The sequence below is a fragment of the Engystomops pustulosus genome, chromosome 1 (assembly GCF_040894005.1).
Source record: "Engystomops pustulosus chromosome 1, aEngPut4.maternal, whole genome shotgun sequence".
Classification (NCBI taxonomy): Eukaryota; Metazoa; Chordata; class Amphibia; order Anura; family Leptodactylidae; genus Engystomops; species Engystomops pustulosus.
Genome location: NC_092411.1, coordinates 239,815,814 through 239,836,922, shown reverse-complemented (window position 1 = coordinate 239,836,922; position 21,109 = coordinate 239,815,814). Strand labels below are relative to the sequence as shown.

At 40.3% G+C, this 21,109-nt stretch overlaps 1 protein-coding gene across 1 annotated transcript; it reads left to right on the top strand.

Annotated features, from left to right (window-relative positions):
- Positions 1-14,897: 14,897 nt before the first annotated feature.
- On the top strand, positions 14,898-20,533 carry FGF20 (fibroblast growth factor 20). Its single transcript, XM_072131132.1, has 3 exons — positions 14,898-15,628; positions 18,905-19,008; positions 19,540-20,533. Exons 1-3 carry the CDS (start codon positions 15,349-15,351, stop codon positions 19,783-19,785), a joined length of 630 nt encoding a protein of 209 aa, XP_071987233.1. The 5' UTR covers positions 14,898-15,348; the 3' UTR covers positions 19,786-20,533.
- Positions 20,534-21,109: the final 576 nt, after the last annotated feature.

The following is a 21,109-nucleotide window of genomic DNA, read 5'->3' as shown; positions in this document are numbered from 1 at the left end:
ACCATGTTTCCATCTCTAAAAGCTACCTTCAGATGCAACAGTTCTAGATGTCTTACCTGTGAAATTATTCAACACAGGGTACAGACCTTTACGTCTTACAGTATGACTGAATCATTCCTGATCCAATCTTTTGTTAATTGTTCCTCAGATCATGTAGTGTACCTTTTAGAGTGCCCATGCCCTCTCCAATATGTGGGCCGAACCTCCGAACCCCTCAGAGAAAGGATTAACACACACTGCAATAAGACAAAAGCAGGATATCTGCTACATAGTGTCTCCCGACACTTCATTCAAACTTCACCACAATAAGGACTTTTCTTTAGGCAGAATCAGTATAATTGAACAAATTCCGAAAAATCATCCCAATAGACTAAACCAACTTATTAAGAGGGAAAACTTAAGCTGAACACCATAAGTCCATACGGTGTGAATGAAACCATCGGAAAAAATATGAAAGGATACAGCAGACATATATATCTTTTTCCTATACAGCATACAAAACATATATATACAATTTAAAAAAAGAAACTAAGAAGAATTAATTTAACTTTTTGTTCACAAGGATTTTCTTATAATTCATCAACTATAGGATAGATTCAGTATACTGGAATTATCCTCCGTGCTTTCTATATCTCCATAAACCTCTCAAAATCCCTCAGGATCCCCAGGTGCACAAACTCAGCGATACTTATGCTCCTTAATAACTTTAAGACACATCGTTCTTATTTGTACCTCTTCTGAGCAGCACCGGTCCCACAAACTGAACGATGCTCATATCCCCCAGTGAATTTAGGACACGGCATGCCCCCTCTCCGCATCTCTCATGTCCACCGATCATCCATTTAGCCGACTATTAGAGCTTCACCCTTAGCATTGAACAATATCCCAGAAGCCTACCATTTCTGGCAGATTATTTCACCTTCCAGCCCCCAGGACAAAAGGTTAGTAGAAAATCACAATTTCTTTTTAAATTTAAATATAACATGACATCTATTTCTTATAACATAACGCCTTCCTTCCTTTTCCCAGTACCAAATAATTTTTCTAATTTGGACAGTTTACACATGAAATACAGTACGCGCATCATGTCATCTTTTCTCCACACATAAAACAAAATACACTAGTGAGAATTGCTTTCACATTTTTTTTTAGAATCAACTATCTGTATGTGAACATGTTTTTATATATATATATATATAAACTTATGATACCAGCGCAACCTATAAACTGGTTATTCACCTCAAAATCCAATATGGTTTAGTCATCCAGAAAATCATCTTTGAAGAGAGATGTAAATTAGATGTATAAAGTCATGGTGGTGGAGAGGTGAATGCCTTGAGGTCAATTTCCCTTTCAGTTCCCTTTAAGGTGTTTGTTTAGAAGGCAAATTTAACAAAATAAAGTCAATTGAGTGGATGACACCAGGAATATACCAATAAGAATATATAAAGATTAAAAATAAGGTTGATTCTGTTTTCTGACACCTGTGAGCTTCAAGTAATATTGTTGCCAAAAAAATAAGATTTTTACTCCCTTATGTTTTCCTTTTGCTTTTTTTTCTTTGCGTTATTGTGACAGTTAATTTTCTACAAAATATTTAAAATCCATCTAAAACCAATCTAAATTTAGAATGGCATAAGGACATATCTATAACTTCCTCTTTTAAAAACACCCGAAAAGTTGTGAGCAAAAATTATTGGGCTCACAGGCGAAAAATGTGTGAAGAATTGCTCTTATTCCAATCCCAAGGAGCATACTGTGCCAAGTACCACCACCATTATCTAAGACAGCTCTATTAAACCTGTTCATGTTTATTTTACCCTGCAGAGACCAGGCAGATCACTATGTAAGTCAATGTATTCTTGGTCACTGTGGAATTGAATTGGCACAACTATCGGATTTGTCTTACAAACAGAACACATAACTAACCACGGTCGTCTCCGGGTTTCAGTAGGCCCCTGGGTAGCAGAGCCTCAGTGGGCCCCTTTGCAATGAACTCATGTGGTGCCATTAAAATTCAGAAACTAAAACAGTCTCCTGTTGCCTAAAATATTCCCTATACCAAACAGCTTTCTTTCAAATAAAGCCACCTCACCCCTATATGGATTCATTAGATACAGCCCCCCTCATTTGTACCTCTTCTGAGCAGCACCGGTCCACAAACTGTTCGATGCTCATATCCCCCAGTGAATTTAGGACATGGCACGCCCACTCTTATGTACAGACTTACGTGAGCCCCACCAAGGAGCCATGGGCCCACTGTGGGCACTTGCCCCGGTATGCCCAGTGCTGGCGCCAGCCCTGTCCCTAGCGACCCCTAAGAATTTTAAAAATCTGTTCAGCTCCAGGTACCAGACCCTGACCCGAACCCTCACCAGTAACACCTGTGATCGGTGCTGGCAAACTGTTTAAATGACAGTGATCCGAGATTGACGTTCCTCCCCAAGATGGCGGTGGTTGTTCGGGGGACTAAACATATTAGTGCAGCTAATAAAGTTTTGGGTCCGAGGGAACCTGAATATTACGATATGAACTCGAACTTTAGGGTGCGGTTACACAATGCACATCTCAATCAGTTTTGAGATGGTTTTAGGTGCCATTTTGTTAATTTAACAGGTGAAAGACATTTCTGGAACAGGTTTCCCATTCAAAATCGACTTCACCCGTTCAGTTAATGTCTTTCACCTGTTAAATCAACAAATCTGGAGCTGAAAACATCTCAAAATTGATTGTGATGCAGTTTTAACTGCAAAGTGTGACTGCACCCTTGAGATTCGGATCGGCTCCACACTAGTTATCCCCTAACAGTAATCTTATAAAAATAATCCTTGTATGTAAAATATGCCTTATGACATATAATGAAAGGACCTGGGGGCATCTAGAGGACTTTCTGCATCCTTCTTTACGTATAAAAAGTGACTAAGAAAGTGAGTAATGCTGCCTGAATTCCAATGACTAAAAGCTGACTAAGACTTTAGAAATGAGTGGATCTCCAGAGTGTAGACTAAACCCTGACAAAAGGTTCTAAGCACTTTACTATATCTTCCCCATGAAGAGCATATTGCCTTGAGGAATGTTGATGTAAGGTGACAACTTTGGGGGACATGTCATGATGTATGAGATTCTCTTTGTGGGAAAGGATCCAGGAGAGTCTCTAGTCAGACTGGCTTTATTCTGCCACTGTAGCAGGTGAGATTTAGATACCATTAGTCAGTGAGTCAAAAATCCTTTTAAAAAATCTATGCAAAGTAGCATAAATCTACTAGTCTCGAGGGAAACCTGATGGCCAGATGCCACACACTATCATTCCACAGAAAAAATAAAAGTCACACATCCTTTTGGTGGACCTTTTTTTAGTTTGCGGTATTGTAGCACAAGATAGTCAGGAGAATTAAACCTGGTGCAATTTTATTTCTTTTTCTTTCTTAAAAAATGTTGACATTTCAAAAACTTTATGTGAAGGCAATTTTGAAGCAGTATACATAATGTAAGTACAGGCGGTCCCCTACTTAAGAACACCCAACTTACAGAAGACCCCTAGTTACAAATGACCTCTGGTAATTGGTTATTTAAAGGAAACCTACCACTTCCAATCGTGCTTCTAAGCTGCAAATGCCGTGCACCAGCTCAGGGTGATCTGGTGCCGGTGCTTATTTTCTTTATGTTTTTAAACAGATGTAAAGCGTTTAAACGCTTTAGTAATCTTTATATACAAAGTAGATTCACTGCACCGTGGTACACTTTCGGCGCACCATGCGCGCGACCACTTCCTATTCAGGAGCACGCACAGTTGCGCGCATGATGCGGTGAATCTACCTCGTATATAAAGATTACTAAAGCATTTAAACACTTTACATCTGTTTAAAAACATAACGAAATGTACTTTAGCCCTAGACTACAATGATCAGCTGTAACAGTTATCACAGGTGTCTGTAATGAAGCTTTATTGTAAATCCTGGTTCTTATGACAACCCAACATTTTTAAAATCCGATTGTCACAGAGACCAAAAAAAATGTGGCTGGGGTTACAATTATAAAATATACAGTTCCGACTTACATACAAATTTAACTTAAGAACAAAGCTAAAGAACCTATCTTGTACAAGTCTACCAACTTCAAAACTCCTTAGTGAACGTGGAGTGTAATTTCTGACACTGGTTTGTTCATCTTACGGTGCGCCAAATTCATTATGGCTGTGCGGCACAACATAAATTCACATTGGAAAACACTACTAAAATCGGGTGCCAAAAGACAACACCTAGCACCAGAAATAATAAATGCCCCCCAATTAGTCTTGATATTTATTTTATTTTTTACTATGGAGCACAAATCCCATGTTACACCAATATTACCGAAAATATATCCATTACTACTAGGGAATTTTATGTAGTACTAGAGATTCACTTTTGACTTCTGACAGATAGCATTCACTCTACTGAGTACTGGAGAAGATTACTATACACCTTAGGGCTTATTCAGACATGTGTTTTTATGCTATCAATGGTTTTCACTAATTGCATACTGATTATTTTCTATGGGTTTCTTGAGAAAGTTTGTAAGTGAGAATAAATACACAGCCTGCACTACTTTTTCACACAGATAGACCACAAACTTCAATGGAAATCAATGCGTCTGTAGGGAAAAAGCACACAAATGTCCAATGGTTTCTGAGATGTTGTTGAAGAACAAGATTTTTTGGCCAGTCAATTTTTGCCAATTATTCGTACGTGAAAACAACAGATGACATTGGGATATGAAAAATAAGGGGATGTAGATACAGTACTGAAACCAGACTGAAAACAGATGCAACAGATAAAAGGGGGACAATCATCAAATGTGGCACAGGGTCAATGTTTTTGGTGCACTAATTCTGTGGTACATTACACTGGGATGTTAGATTGTGGCGCAAGGGGTTCATGCAGTGGAGCATGGACCAAAAAGGTGTGACTGGTGGAAAATTATATTGAGGTGCCAACACTTCATAGATATGGAGCACAAGGACCCGCAAGGGAAGAAAAAAATATGCCCAAAAAATTGTGGAAAGTTAATAATGAATGCCCCCCAAAGTGAACATGCTTGCTTGAATAAGGGTTTTTCAAAGCCATTTTACTACTAAAGACCTATGTTGTGGCTCAATAGTATTTGGCCAGTGATCGTGGGTGCATGACAGTGGCAGAATGCTGCTACACTGTAGTCTGAGCAGGAAGAAGTCGACACCAACTGTAGCGTATTGGCTGTTGACCCTCACTGCAGGCACATCTCTCATAGAACCGGCATATAATGGAAAGGTTATTGGAAATAAAGGCGCTCAGGGTGGGCGCCTGCACCTGCCGTACCTGGAAAAGTGCTGGGGCCCAGAGCTGCTAGTGGGCCCAGGAGCCTGGCAATGCCAGGGTTTATATATAATAAATCCATGGGTGGCAGTTAATAATATAACCCATGAGACTGTATATAAAATATAGAAAAGTTTCAGAATTTTTAATGCCGCCATGTGATTTCACTGTAATGGGGCTCACTGTGGCTCTGTCGCCCAGGGGCCTACTGATATCTGGAGGTGGCCCTGAAGGTGCAGTTAAGGCTAAGATGATATTGTAGATTCTGTATAAAATTCTCTAAATCCCATCCAAAAACTCTCCTTACCAGTACATGGCTTTCCTGTGCTCTTCCCAGATCATTTGGTAGCGTGTATCTGGGGTCGCTGTCATTCACAACTGTATTGGGAAGGGAAGGGATTCAACTTTGGAGAGCAGATATGAGCCAACGCAATTACCCAACATACTCTCCTCTTTTTCTTTCAATATCTCCATGGTATGTATTGGTGTATTTGCTGTATGTGTGTGTATATGTGATTTGTATAAGCTGTATGTCTGTGTATATAGTACAGTATGCATGTGTGTATATATGATGGTGAGATTTATCAAAAGTGTCTCAGGACAGGACACTACCCAGCTGTTTTTAAAATGAAAACTGAGCTCTAATTGATTGCTATGTAAACTAGAACAGTTCTCCTCTCAGACACATCTGATAAATCTCCCCTCATGCTGTGTATATACTGTGCGTGTTTGTAACTCACATGTGTGAATATACAAATTTGTATATATTTTTTTTTTTTTAAGTGGAAGGGGGTCCCATTCAGAAGTCTTCTATGGGGCCTAGCATCTCCTAGTTACACCCCTATCCATGGTGGTATCTTAAATGAAAAAAAATGTTCTTTGTTGAGAAACAAAGAAAGGTTGAAAGAAAGAAATCCAAACTTTTTTTTTTTGTCCACCATTTTAGCTCCAAGGATAAGATCTCCTTTATTTATACAGTGGTATCTGATAGAGAACTTTAGGGGTTCTTTAGGTAGACTGGGGATTGTCGGGGAAGGGTTTTTTGGGAGGGTTTACATGGTCAAGGGCATGGTCAAGAGGTGTGGCAGCTTTCGGGTGTGGGGTGAAAATTGAGAATAATTGCACATGTAGTTATTACTATTTTGACTATTTTGCAGTGATTATTTTCATTTATACTTTGGTGATGTACTCAAATATATGTGTATATATGTTTTCTGGTGTCTTCAATTTACAAAAAAATAAATAAGTACCGTATATACTCGAGTATAAGCCGACCCGAGTATAAGCCGAGACCCCTAAATTTACCACCAAAAACTGTGAAAACCTATTGACTCGAGTATAAGCCGAGGGTGTAGTATACAGCCAGCCAGCCCCCATGTAGTATACAGCCAGCCCTCTGTAGTATACAGCCAGCCCCCTGTAGTATACAGCCAGACAGCCCCCTGTAGTATACAACCAGCCAGCCCCCAGTAGTATACAGACAGCCCCCAGTAGTATACAGACAGCCCCATGTAGTATACAGCCAGCCCCAAGTAGTATAGAGCCAGCCCCAAGCAGTATACAACCTGCCCCATGTAGTATACACCCATCCCCAAGTAGTATACAGCTTGCCCCATGTAGTATATAGCCTGCCCCAAGTAGTATACAGCCTGCCCCAAGTAGTATACAGCCAGCCCCCAGTATGCCAAGCAAATAATAAAAAAATAAACTTAATACTCACCCTCTGACGATACTCACCTTTGATACTGGGCTCCCTGTCCTCAGCGGCGGCTGCACCCGGTCCTCGGCGGCGGCTTCTCTTTTCTTTCTTCACTAGCCGGCAGTTGCGTCCATGCGATCTGCCGGCGAGCACACACTATGACACCGCCGCATCATAGTGTGTGCCCGCTGGCAGATCGCATGGACGCAACTGCCGGCTTGTGAAGAAAGAAAAAGTTCAGAAGCCGCCTCCGAGGACCGGGTGCCAGAGGGTGAGTATTAATTTTTTTTAATTGACTCGTGTATAAGCCAAGGTGAGGTTTTTCAGCACAAAAAAAACTCGGCTTATACACGAGTATATATGGTCGCATTGTTTTTCTCATCTGTGATTATCACTGAAGCCTTATTGAACCATTATTTTCTATGGGTTACTTCACATTTCAGTTTTTTTCCACTTATCCGTTGTTTGTGAAAATAAAGGCTATGGGTCCACGACTAACAGTTATTAAAGGTGTAATGAAGATTTATTGTTAATCCTGGTTCTTACGACAATCCAACATTTTTAAAATGGCTGGGGTTACAATTATAAAATATCCAGTTCCGACTTACAAATTCAACTTAAGAACAAACCTACAGAACCTTAAGAACAAACCTACAGAACCTTCTTGTAGGTAACCCAGGGACTGGCTATACTTCATTTTAGTGGTAAAATTTGGCTGATAAGTTTTGTGTTTATTTATAAATAGTAGGTATTAGGTTTTACCACCTAAATAAGTTGCTGAATAACATTTCCCTTATGTCTGCTTTATGTTTTCATAATAATGTCTGAATAATTTATTTCGATGTCACACTTTGTTAAATTTTAAATATATAATATTAGAAACCACCTATATATCAACCCATTTTCAATCTGCACCCCTCAAACTATCAGAAACCGCTTTTAGGAACATTGTTAACCCCTTCAGATCTTCATAGTAATTAAATCAAAATGGAGATGAAATTTTGAATGGTTCGTTTTTGTTGGTAATACGTTAATTTAGCCCAAAAATTTACACATTTTCCTGAAAGCTAAAAAGAGAAAACCCATTTTAAAATTTGTTATGCAATTTCTCTTGAATACAGAGACCCCCCACATGTGACCATTACTTGTTTTATGGGCGCACAGTGAGGGAAGGAGTGCCCTGCAGCTGCCAGGATTTGAGTTTCTTTATAGGTGCCCATTTGTAGGTTACAAAATTTTAGTTTTTTCGTTATTGGGGTCATGTGATGGCATTTTTTTTCTTTGCGGGATCAGATGCTTTTTCCCTTGGTTACCATTTTGGGGTTACTATCCCCTATTGTTGAAAACTTCTTAACTTTTTTTGAGGGCCGGAGTGGAAAAGCAATAATTCTGTACTGGATTTCTTTTTTTGTGTTCACAGTATAGCCTAATAATCAGTACAATAATGGGAATACCATACTTTTTTTTACTTTTTACTTTGCAAAATAAAACCTAATGTGGGGAAAATCTAACATTTTTCTATCATCGCCATCTTTTTGGCATAACATAGATATTTTTTTTGGCTAAGGTGCTGATTGATGGCTTGTTTTTTGTGGGACATGTTGTACTTTGCAACAGTATCATTTTGGAGTACATATGTTTTTTTAATCACAATTTTGATCATAAATTTTGGTGGGTTTTCAACAGTGATGCTATATATGTGGGGTTTATATATGCGATTGCCCCACCCTAAGACGGCTCGGTGGGCTGACCGTAAGGGAGAGATCACCAGAAGGCTGTTTAAGTGCAGCAATCGCAGAATTTAATGCAATCATAACTCTATCCAACCGCGAGTGTTACAGTGGGGTGTTTGCTGTTTGTAAAGCTGACACCCCATGTATACCGATGGCATCAGATATATCGGATGCTGAACACTTGAGTGCTGAGTTACAGTGCTCAGCATCCAAAATATCGGACACAGAGTTAAGAGGTTAATAACATCCAATTGAAGCATTGTTTATATATGGCAGGTAAATTAAATTAAATGTGAATTCCCATATGCAGAACCCCTTTAATTTCCAAATATTCTACATACAAATACACTATAGATAATAGTCAGATTCTTCAGCAGATTCTAAACTCCCATGCAGATTTTAAAGTTTAATGCAGAACTATTCCGCAAATTGATTATGAAGACACTATAATCTGCAGCTGATTTTCCAAGTGCAATTCTGTGTATATAACCTGCTACATTCAATGCCTCTAATGTGGGTCCCTAAATTTTATGTCCTTTTTTCTACAGTTCCTTTTTTGCTAGAAAAGTTTTCATCCCACAGGCATCCTGCAGTTGTGGCTCCACTGATCTAATGCTGGTACCAGGGGAGTCTTGTAAGTAGTTCAATTCTACAGAAGCGCCACCACATGGCCATTTACAGTATAACATGTTGTCTACTAAACGTCTTTGTAAAGCACAACCAGGCAGGATCCTCCAGAGATGAAGATGCTACTTGTAGCTGCTGTTTGCCTAGTATATAAAGTATACAAGTATATAAACAGAAGCAATAAATTACCCTAAAACAAATGTAAAATTGCTTTAATGTGTTGAATAAATAAAATGGCGTAGTTTTCATAAGCCCATAGAAACCATCCCTACACATCACCTAAATCTCTGTGGCTGCAATAAAAACTCACGGCTTAACATTGCTTTGAAAACATCACAACTGTTTTTTCAGCCTCATCAGTGAAAATAAAACGGATGTTGCATTGTTTTTTTTTTTCTGCGGATCCATAGACTTCTATTGCCTTCCGTGATCCGCATAAGTAACATGTTTCATCATTTTTTTTTTTATGGACAACGGATCAGTAAAAATACAAGCCAATGTGAAAACACCAATAGAAATCAATGGCTTTTGGAAGCATCCATGGAAATCACTGAACCACGGCCGTGAAAAAACAACGCCAATGTGAATGATCCCTTACTGTAGATGTAGACGTAGGAGCGCTCGGTGACCACGAGTAATCCAGTAGCTTCTTGAAGTGGTGTTTTTTTTTTTTTTTATTTGGAGCAATATCAATAAAAATTCCCTGGTGTGAGTTATAAACTACTCCCAATCTAGCCCTTTCTATTCACTTGGATACAAAAGCACTTGAGGATCTTTGATCTGAGTGTCTTTGAATTAACAGAGCAATTAAGCAGATTTTGTTCAAAGCACAAACTCATTGGCCGGTGTTTTACACTGATGTGATAATGTTTACACAGATGTGCTTTGAAATCACAACTATACTGTATTGCAGATCCCTCCACATGACAGAATCCTGTCATTTGCAAGGTAAATAGTGTAACATATACCTGTTACAGCTATTTCATTGACAACCCAAAACTGTTTTTTTTTTTTTTTCCGAGGGGCAGTTTATCCGTTTACACTCTTGTAGCAGGCTGGCCCGGTCTCATCCGAGGACTTGCCGCTTTAAAGGAGTCAGTTTATAGTTCAGGTGCACTATTGAGCATTGAAAGGATGGGAAGGTGTAACGTTACCTGCTCTTAAACATCTGCCAATGAATTACTCCCAACACTTCATACAGCACTGAAATGAAGGTCTATTTGATCTCCCTGATCTAACATTACACAGAGTAGCTCTGGATGGCTCTGTGGATAGATAGCTATGCCAGCTTGAGAGCAGCAATCTATATTGGCATGCTGAAACTTGTAGTCCGGCATTCATTACCTATATTTTCACCTGTATACGAAATGCAACATGGAACGACGCTCGGCTCCACTGCAGAGTTAACTACATTATAGGAAAATACGTTATAGGTACCGCCTGAAGAAGGTTCAAGTTCTGAACCGAAACGCGCCGCAATGTTTTATTATATTATTGAATAAAGCATGACACTGATTTTACTACCGGGAGGTTGAGGTATCCTTTTGAGGCGCTACTCATGTATGAGCCTGGAGCATGAGTAGAATTTGATGTTTATAGGAAAGGGTCTTAGGCCCCTCCAACTCCCATCACACTTGTAGCGTGTGCTGGCAGGAACGCCTGTCCCGAATGCTGAGCAACTGCAATGTCAGTCCCGGTGGCTCACCAGCCAGTAACACTACGAGTGTGAGTTGGACGCATCACACTCACTCAGGTGTAAGTGGCCTGATGCTTTTTTCACATCACGTGTTTTTTCTGTGAAACATGAACCCTCGTCTTTCATGGGCTGAAAACTACTTCATAGATTAGATTCTACATATTAGGCCGCGGTCACACGTTCTGCTAGCGTTTCGTTCATAATGCGATTCTAGCACACAGGGGGCGGCCTGATCGCATATGCGTTTCCAGAGAAGCAGATGCAATTGGGTTATCGTTCGCCGAGGCCCGCCACCTGTGCGCTAGCGTCGTGTTATGAACGTAACGCTAGCCAAACGTGTGACTGCGGTCTTAGGCCAGCGCCACACATGGTGTTTTGAAGCGTATTTGGGACGTTTTTAAGCAGTCCGTTAAAAAACGAAATGTGTTTTTGACCAGTTTTACCAATTATCTTAATTAAAATAACGGATACGTTTTTTAACGGACTCCTTAAAAACTGCAAAAAATGGGTTCAAAACGCCACATGTGCCGCCGTCCTTATAGTTATATATGATACTAGGAGTTATGAAGTTATGAAGACAAGCTGTAATCATGTCTTCATTGACGCTGCTGTCTCACCAGTATGCAGGGACTCCTAGCAACATGCATTATTATGCTGCATGGATTTCCATCCTCAGGGCGCTTTCACACGATGCGTTGCGTCACTTTTTTATGCGTTTTTGACGCATTACAAAGGCTTTAACCTTGATCACATGATGAAGTAACACTGTGTTTTAGCAAATGCAATGGAAACGCAATGTTACTTCAGCACGTGATACAGGATGAAGTCTTTGGAATGCATCAAAAACGGATTAAAAAACGTGACGCAACCCATCGTGTGAACACGCCCTCAGGTTGGGTCCACACGTTCAGTTTTTCAGATGCCGTTTCTGATGTCCAAACCAGGAGTGGATTGAAAAAAGAAGAGGAGCAGCATCTGCCTATGAGGGTGATGTCACACATGGCGTTTTCGGTTTTTAAACATCCGTTTTCAGTCCGTTTTTAGCAGTTTACCATGCATTTGCTGCTTACAACCTGTTTATCTATTAAGATAATTGGGAAAAACAGACTAAAAACAAAACAAAAACGCCATGTGTGGCACCCCCCTTAGTGTGATGGCACAGGTGGCATTTTGAATGCGTTTTTGGCCCATTTTCAATTAAGATAATTGATCAAACCTGTCAAAAATGGATGAGTTTTCAAAAAACGCATGCGTTTTTTGACGGACTGCTTAAAAACAGGCCAAAAACGCGTTCAAAATGCCACGTGTGCCATCACCTTCAATTGTTCTCACCCATTATGACCCATACCTCAAAAACTGCAGCTGGATAACTGAACGCGTGGACGCATGTAGAACCCCTCCCACTTGCGTTTTGGATGCGTTTAAAAACACGCAAAAACGCCCTCAGGGAGCGTTCACACGATGCGTCACGTATTTTAGTGCGTTTTTGAAGCATTCAAAAGGCTTAATTGCGTTTTAGCAAATACAGTGGAAGGCTGAAGCCTTTTGAATGCGTTAAGAACGCATTAAAACCTGACGCGTATGCGTTTTGTATGTATACCATGCGTTTGGCTGGTTTGAACCTGTTTATCTTCAATTCTAGAAGTGTTGGCAGGTGATGTCACACGTGGCGTTTTGAATACGTTTTTAGTTATGCGTTTTCAGTCTGTTAAAAAAATGCATCCGTTTTTGTCACAATTTTCCCAATTATCTTAATTAAAAACAGACAAAAAACGGATGCGTTTTCAAAAAACGCATGCTTTTTTTATCGGACTGAAAACGCACGACTAAAAACGGGTTCAAAACGCCACCTGTGACACCACCCTAAGGGTGCTTTCACACGTTGTATTTTGGTCGCGTTTTCATTGCGTTTGAAACGCATTACAACAGCTGATGAGAGGTGATTTGCCTAAATAACATTTCCAATGTATGTTTGTTAACATGCGTTTTGTCATAGGAAATGTTAACAGTAATGTAATTAGGCAAATCACCCCTCCTCAGCTGCTATAATGCGTTTCAAACGCAATGAAAACGCAGATCAAAACGCAACATGTGAATGCGCCCTAAGGGTGACGCCACACGCGTTTTAATTCTGTTTTGTAACTGAATAAAATAGCATTCTATGCAAACGCAGGCGATCGCCATCAGCGTCCCGTGTCTCGCATTTACACAATACAAGACACTGGGCGCAGGCCACCCCAGTGCGATTTGACTCCTTTACAAAACAAAATCAAAACGCTGAGGACGCGTTCACACGCTGCGTTTTGACCTGCGTTTTCATTGCGTTTGAAACGCATATACAACAGCTGAGGAGAGGTGATTTGCCTAATTACATCACTGTTAACATTTCCGTTTACAAAACGCATCATAAACGCGATGTTTACGCATGTGTTAACAATGCGTTAACGCATGCATTTTGTTCACTAGCATCGCGTTATGAGTGCAACAGTAGCAGAACATGTGAGCACGGCCTAAGGGACGCGTTCATAACGCGATGCTAGCACACAGTGGGCGGGGCTCGGGCCGATCGTATATGCGTTTCCCGGGAAACGCATGCAATTAATAACCCGATCGCATGCGTTTCTCTGGAAACGCATATGCGATCGCCCCAAACTCCTCCCCCTGTGTGCTAGCGTCGCATTATGAACGCGGCCCTTAGGCCGTGCTCACATGTTCTGCTACTGTTGCACTCATAACGCGATGCTAGTGCACAGCCCTCGGCACGATCGATATGCATTTCCAGGGAAAGGCATCCGATCAATAACCAGGCCCCATTGGTTAAACGCAAGACACAGGGGCCTGGTTACCGATTGCATGCGTTTCTCTGGAAACGCATATGCGATCGAGCCGAGGACTGCCCCCTGTGCGCTAGCATTGCGTTATGAACACAACGATAGTGGAACATGTGACTGCGGCCTTGGGCTAGATGCAGACAAACAGTAGGATTCCTGGTCACATCCATTTCTCAGGGCTGATATGCAAAAATGGTTCAGACTAGGTCATTATTGCTTAATAGGGCACATAGTAAACCATGTTTGACTCTGAAATAACATAATTTGTAAACAGCAAATGTTAACAGCAATTTAGTTTCTTGGCAGTTGCATCACATTTCAAAATGCAATGAAAACGCCACGTGTGAACGCAGCCTATTACGGATACCGCTGATCTGACTGCAATGTGGAGCATGTGTGTCAGTGGTGGGGAATCATTTACACTGGCGTTACCATGCTCTATAGTAAATACGGGCACAAATTCTGCCAGCTCCTTCCTGTAGACTTGATCACAACTGGCTTTTGCTAGGACCATAGTAAATGTGGGCGGCCGGGCGTTCACTCTCTTTCTCCGCCAGAAAACTGAAAAAGGCATAAAAAATAAACTCCCCCAATGTGGTGAACTACACGTAATAAAAGGATCACATTAGCAGGATTAGACCAAATGAAATAGTAGAATATTGTGCAACGACTATAATAAAGTTAGTTTTTTCTTTTATAAGAGATATCTTAATACACCTAAATATTATTACTTAGATACATATTATTACTTAGATACATATTATTACTTAGATACATATAATTAGATACATATTACTCCAGACAAAAAAATGTCATATTCCCTTCACAGCCCCTTCACATCCCGGGGCTTAGATCTATGATTTCAGTAACATAACAAAAATAATCCATGAAGAGGTAAGAAGTAGTTGTTAGTTTTGGTGAGTATTAACCCTTCCCTCTCCCAGGTGTGCTATGTGTGGAGCCTGGGAAGGTCCTGGCTGCAGACCACACCTCCTCCTCCTCTACCTTTCCTTGCACCTGTCCAGGCTGAGCATTAGGAGGACCTCCTGCATCCAGATCACTGCTCCCTCCTGCTGCTTCTCCTCCAGGACCTCTGCTATCTCCTAGTCATCATCATCTCCTTCTTCTTCCAAGCCCTAACATGTCCTTGGGCTTGAGTCTGGGGATCTTGCAGGGAGATGTGGATTATAGTGATCATGGCTGTGATTAACATTACATGTGAATGGGCCAGCACTGGGAAGGAGACTCTCTGCACATTGTGACCAGAGGTGTGAAGGAGAAGCCCTGAGAGCCGGCTTCATTACCATATGTCATCGGGGCCAATATACAAAGTGACTGCAGCTCCACGTCTCAGTGACCGGACCAGAGCACCAGGTGCTAGCACAGGGGCTCCCCACTGACAGGACTACTACCCCCAGCCTGCTCACACATGGCGCCCCTGGCCGAGGTGGGCAGCTACCTGGCCGGCCTGGACTCTCTGGGACAAGTGGGAGCTCACTTCTTGCTGCCTCCTCCTGCCAGGGATAGCCCCTTGTTGTACAATGACCCCCTGGGGCAGGGGGAGCGCCTCTCCCGGAGCGCCCCATCAGATCTGGCGCATCTCCAGGGCATCCTGCGCCGCCGCCAGCTCTACTGCAGGACTGGCTTCCACCTCCAGATCCTCCCAGATGGCAGCGTGCAGGGCACCAGGCAGGACCACAGCCGCTTCGGTAGGTACCTAGTGGGCACCCCTCCTGAGACACAGGGACACGAGGAACATTGGGGAGATAAATATTTTTACTTGTATGGTGCATATTTACCTTCTGGACTGCACCACTACATACAACGCATAGCTCACTTACCTGTGTGCACACCTACCTATCCCTACATACTGCATTTAGGCTTGCACACATACCTAATGTATTATACCATGCTTCATTATAAAATACATGTTCAAATTGTAACTATACCAGCATACTACACTCTAGGATTGCACACCTACCTACACATATTGTTTGCTACACTCTAGGATTGCACACTTGCCTATCCCTACATACTGCAATTAGGCTTGCACACCTACCTAATGTATTATACCTTGCATCATTATAAAATACATGTTCAGTTTGTACATACACCAGTATACTACACTCCAGGATTGCACACCTACCTACACATAACACATATAGGATTGCATACCTAATCACATAATTTATACTACCCTACAGGACTGGATACCTACAACACAAATTGTACACTATACTAGGATTGGCCATCTATTAACACATGGGGGGGGGGATTTATTTATTATTTCTGACCATTTTCTCCCCTCTTGTACTACAGTTCTGCTCCATTTCTGACTCGCACATTTTTTTTTTTTTTATTTGGTTGCTCAGCTTTGGAATCCTGACACTTTTGGTGCAAGCTGGTCTACCAAGTTTTATTTCACCTTCATAAATGTGAAATCTGTTCAGAACTTTTTTTGGTTGTGCGCCAATTTTTATCACAATTCGTGTGCTAAAAATTTTTTATCCTGCACCACAATTGATGAATGCTCCAAAATGCTGCTACATTCTAAGATTTCGCACTTAGCCGCACATAGCATACACTATGCTTCAGGAATGCACCTACCTACACATTATATATAGTATGTGAGTAGTGCACACCTATATACACATATACTGTACTTTAGAATTGTCCATCTACCTAAACATTGGGAAGGAGGGGGGGATTCATAAATATTATGGCAGGGTCCATTATTGTGGTGTACAAATTGTACTGTATCTTTGCCTGGGGTCTTGACTTACTCCACAAATATGAAGGTTCATAGATCAGGTTCTAACTGGTCTAATTGTGCACCGAAAAAGTGTCAGAAATCGAGAAGCGCAGGAATTGTCGTAAGTGACGCAGAAAGTCACAGGAAGTGCAGCAGGAAAAAAAGATCTGCCAAAAGACTAGTGGAAAGCCAATAGTACATGCCTCCCATAATGTTCACTACCCTTTGCCATTGCCCATGTACCTGCACTACACCTTCCTGTTTACACACGCCTACTTATTATATATACAGTGTGTGATGCCAGGAATGCACACTTACCTGCATGAACTATATATTACACACACATAAACATATGCAATTTAGTATTGTACATCTACTTGAGGGCAGAAAATTATGCTGCAAAATATACATACAGCCTATAGCAATGTGCAATTCTCCAAACAATGACTGGTCATCATGAGGAAAACCTTGCACCCCTTACTTACTTAAATCCATCTAGTGTATTCTGCTGCCCTGCAAAACTCATCCAAAAGGCATATCTTTTTCTAGATGGATATAGACATGCACTGTAACTACTGCTTCACATAAAAATAACAAAACTGCTGATTATTATAGAAGCAAAAGAGTAAAAATGTTAATATTTACATGACATTCTAATGGTTTTGGGACATGACTGTTATTTGTTACACCATGCAGATACTTTACATCTCTTGGCCAAGTGGGCACCTTTGTCACAGGCTGGCAAACTCTGTCCCCGCACAGAGGACAGGCAAGGATGTAAAGGCTTATCTGACAGGAAGAGTGAATAATGATCAGGGTATTTATTCAATGTTCTTGTTATCTGAACAAACCAACTATTGTTGATAGGCACTTTCCCCCCCTTTTATTGATTTAGCTGCTGTATAACTGATTAAAATGTTTCCCGTCACTTTCCCATAGCCAAGACAATAAATATCAATTATTCTTAACTCTTTTGATGCCTGACATCAAATAGAAGCCGTCGTCGACTGAAGGGTTAATTAATCTTCCAGCCTATAAAATTCCTGAAGGTGAAGTTCATTTATAAATGAATGGCGGTGCCAGGTTGTCACTTTGGGCAGGTTCAGCTATGAGAAGCAAGAAAAGTGTTGTACGGTCTGTGAACAGGGATATTCCACTGCTAATAACCATGAGTAGTAGATAGAGATCAAACATGTGTTGTTCTTTTATATCGCTCTCCTTTATGCTGCCCCTATTCTCATCTGAGCCTCCTCTGATGTGGTCTCTCGCCTGGTTGACTCACCTGCTTATTGTTATTTTTTTTCAAGACCTGCTTTGAAAAGATAGCATAAAAAAGACAAAATACCACCATCATCCCCAGTGCAAACTAGGTTATTTCTGAGAACAGGCAGAATCATTGATGATGCACAGACATGATAAATACATATCAGATCCTTTCAGGAAATATCAGCCACTGAATTTCTTCCATATTTCTTCTACCATATTTTCTGATTATTTTGTATACACTGATATTCTGTGTATTCGTATCATAATAAAACTGTCATCGTTCCTACACATAATGAAAGCGTTCACATGTTCCATATTAATTGCGTTCAGAGACTCAACTGAAGAGCAGAGGGGAGGAGCTATTCGGTATTACGCATGTGGTTAGACCTAAACGCTTGCATTTGGGGAGGAGCAACTCGTGTTGCATTGTTTATTATAAAACCTCGTGTTGCTACTTCTGAAATACAAGCACTTCGGTCTAAACGCATCTGTGTTTGGGAGTACCTCCTCGCTGCTGCACTGGTATTGCGCTTCTGAATGCAAAACAAACGCAGCGTGTGAACGCGGCCTTAGGGCTCATGCTCATTTTTGAGGTGCGTATGCTATCTGTTTTTTTTTTTTGTTTGCGGATGGCATACTGACTTATTGATTCCTACCTGTCCATAGAAGTCAATGGATCAGCCTAAAAAAAAAACGGATGACATACATATGCAGTCTGTTTTTTTTTCTCAAATGTATGTGGAAAATGTGAATGTGAAAAAATATACAATACGGATTGAACACGGACATCAAACATCCACATTTTTTGCAGTCTGAATAAGCCCTTTAAAGATACTTTCTTAGCATTTTTCATATTTTGTAGCAGCACATAACATAACTCACTGACTAGTGAACTGTGTTTCATTTTGGGAATGTTTCTCCCAAGTTATTTCTAATTCACTGATTTCCTTTTTTTTCTGTATAACAGGTATTCTTGAGTTTATCAGCGTGGCTATCGGTCTGGTCAGTATACGAGGGGTGGACAGCGGTCTGTACCTTGGAATGAATGATAAAGGAGAACTCTTTGGATCGGTAAGTTTGGTATTTAGGGATATAATATAAACTTAAAGATTCTTTGTACTGTGTTAGCCACTGGAACATAATATATATACTTTTTTAATACTATTATTACTATTTTTCCATCTTTTATGGTGGAATGTTGATTCATTGATACTTACAGTATAGCTGGTACAAGACTTTTATGCATAAATGCCCATAATCGCCAGTATACATACAAACAAAGGATTGTACAACTTCAAAGGTTTTTAACATTGTTCTGACTAATGAATTTATTGGAGTGCAGTATCATCACAGCATGATATGTTTAGTAACTGGTACTAATAAAGTTGTAAAATATTCATTTTAATCTGAAGGGGTCACTCATTTGTGTACTGTAGGCTAACACAGTAATAGTGACTCTTGATAAAAGTATCTCTTGTGGCATCATACAACATAGGTGAAACTTATTGTGTTGAAAGATACAGCTAATATATGGAATGAGTCAATCATAAAGTAACCACTACAACAGGCTAATATATCTTTTTTTTCCCACCCTATTTACAGGAAAAATTGACTTCCGAATGTATTTTCAGAGAACAGTTTGAGGAAAACTGGTATAACACTTACTCATCAAATCTATACAAACATGGGGACAGTGGGAGGCGATACTTTGTAGCACTTAATAAAGATGGCACTCCAAGAGATGGAGCCAGAGCTAAAAGGCATCAGAAATTTACACATTTCCTGCCCCGACCTGTAGATCCAGAAAAAGTGCCTGAACTGTATAAGGAAGTAATGGGGTATAGTTGAAGATTTGGACAAAGCATGGTTGCTTGTTATACCAAAACAGCTTTTTCTTGAGGAAAAGTGAAGACCTAGTTCTCTGAAAGGACTACAGATTCTCATGCCATCGGTGACCAGGACCAAAATTTCTGTGTTGATAGTAAGGGCCACCTACACCATGGAAGAGGTTAATGTAACTGGTGGAAAAAGAGAGCAAAGAGTTGATGCTGCTTCCCTACGGAATTACATGGTTATGTCGAAAGAGAATTGGACCATATGATTGGCACTGAGGACGCCTCCTATTTCTGACAAACTTTTATGAGTGTAGGATGTGCCAATGTGTCGCCTCACATAAGACTGTAAACAACGAGATGGAACTGGCGCTCAGTACTTCCTTATAGACTATCTTTAACTTGACAAAAATACAGTTTTCAATCTGTGGACTTAATATTCATATATCTAAAAATATATATATTTATTTTTTTATACTTATTTATTTAGAAATTCTATTTTTTACCAATGTGATTGTAGGCCTTCTAGTTCTTTTGACCGTGACCTATATTTTATGAGGTTACTGAAACATTCCAGTTTTGTGACTACTACATGAAAATGCTGATTTTCCATGACAATGAAAACAGTAATTTATCAGATAAGAATACCTTGTATATTGGCAACAAGGGGAGGTATTAGATTCCTGCAATGTATATGAATGCCTTCAAATTGTATCAAATGAAATATCCATTTTCAAAGGTATTAAATACACGCTGAGATGAAAGAGTTGGTATCGTTTTGTTTTTTGGCATTTATTTTAGTCTTGGTATCTACAACCTGTTGACATTAAACATATCCTAAATGACTTTTAATGCAGCTGGAGAACTTGCTACCTGCTTCCATTCATTGTGGTTTGTCATTCCAGCCAATGTTAAAGAACATTATTTTTTAATATCTTTCAGAAGATAAGGCTGTGACTTGGCAGCACATTTGCTAGATTGTCATGTGATTTGTTTTGGCAACTGTATCAAGTGAAAGGAACGCAGCAAGTTTCCTTTTAAGTAATGCACAGAGATATCAGAGCTGCCAAAATGAGCCCATACATGCCAAGGTATCGCAAATTTATCTTTAAAGGGAACCTGTCACCAGGAGTGTCATTTGACACATTACAGGTTCCAATAGTCTATGTGGATTTTAAAAATGTCTTTGTCAGCATTCTGAATAATTTCAATAGTTTACATAAGCTTAATTCACATTATCTGGCTCCCTGCTAGAAGCATGTGGTGAGTCCCTGGAGAGGGGTAGCTTTAGCCTGTGTGTGTGTGTCTTCTCATACATTCTCCCTTTTCTCCACAGCATC

Bases quoted from the DNA above. Each gene is read 5' to 3' on its own strand.
- FGF20 (XM_072131132.1), top strand. From the start codon at position 15,349: ATGGCGCCCCTGGCCGAGGTGGGCAGCTACCTGGCCGGCCTGGACTCT. The intron at 15,629-18,904 runs GTAGGTACCTAG...TCTGTATAACAG, and splicing joins GCAGGACCACAGCCGCTTCG to GTATTCTTGAGTTTATCAGC. The intron at 19,009-19,539 runs GTAAGTTTGGTA...CCCTATTTACAG, and splicing joins AAGGAGAACTCTTTGGATCG to GAAAAATTGACTTCCGAATG.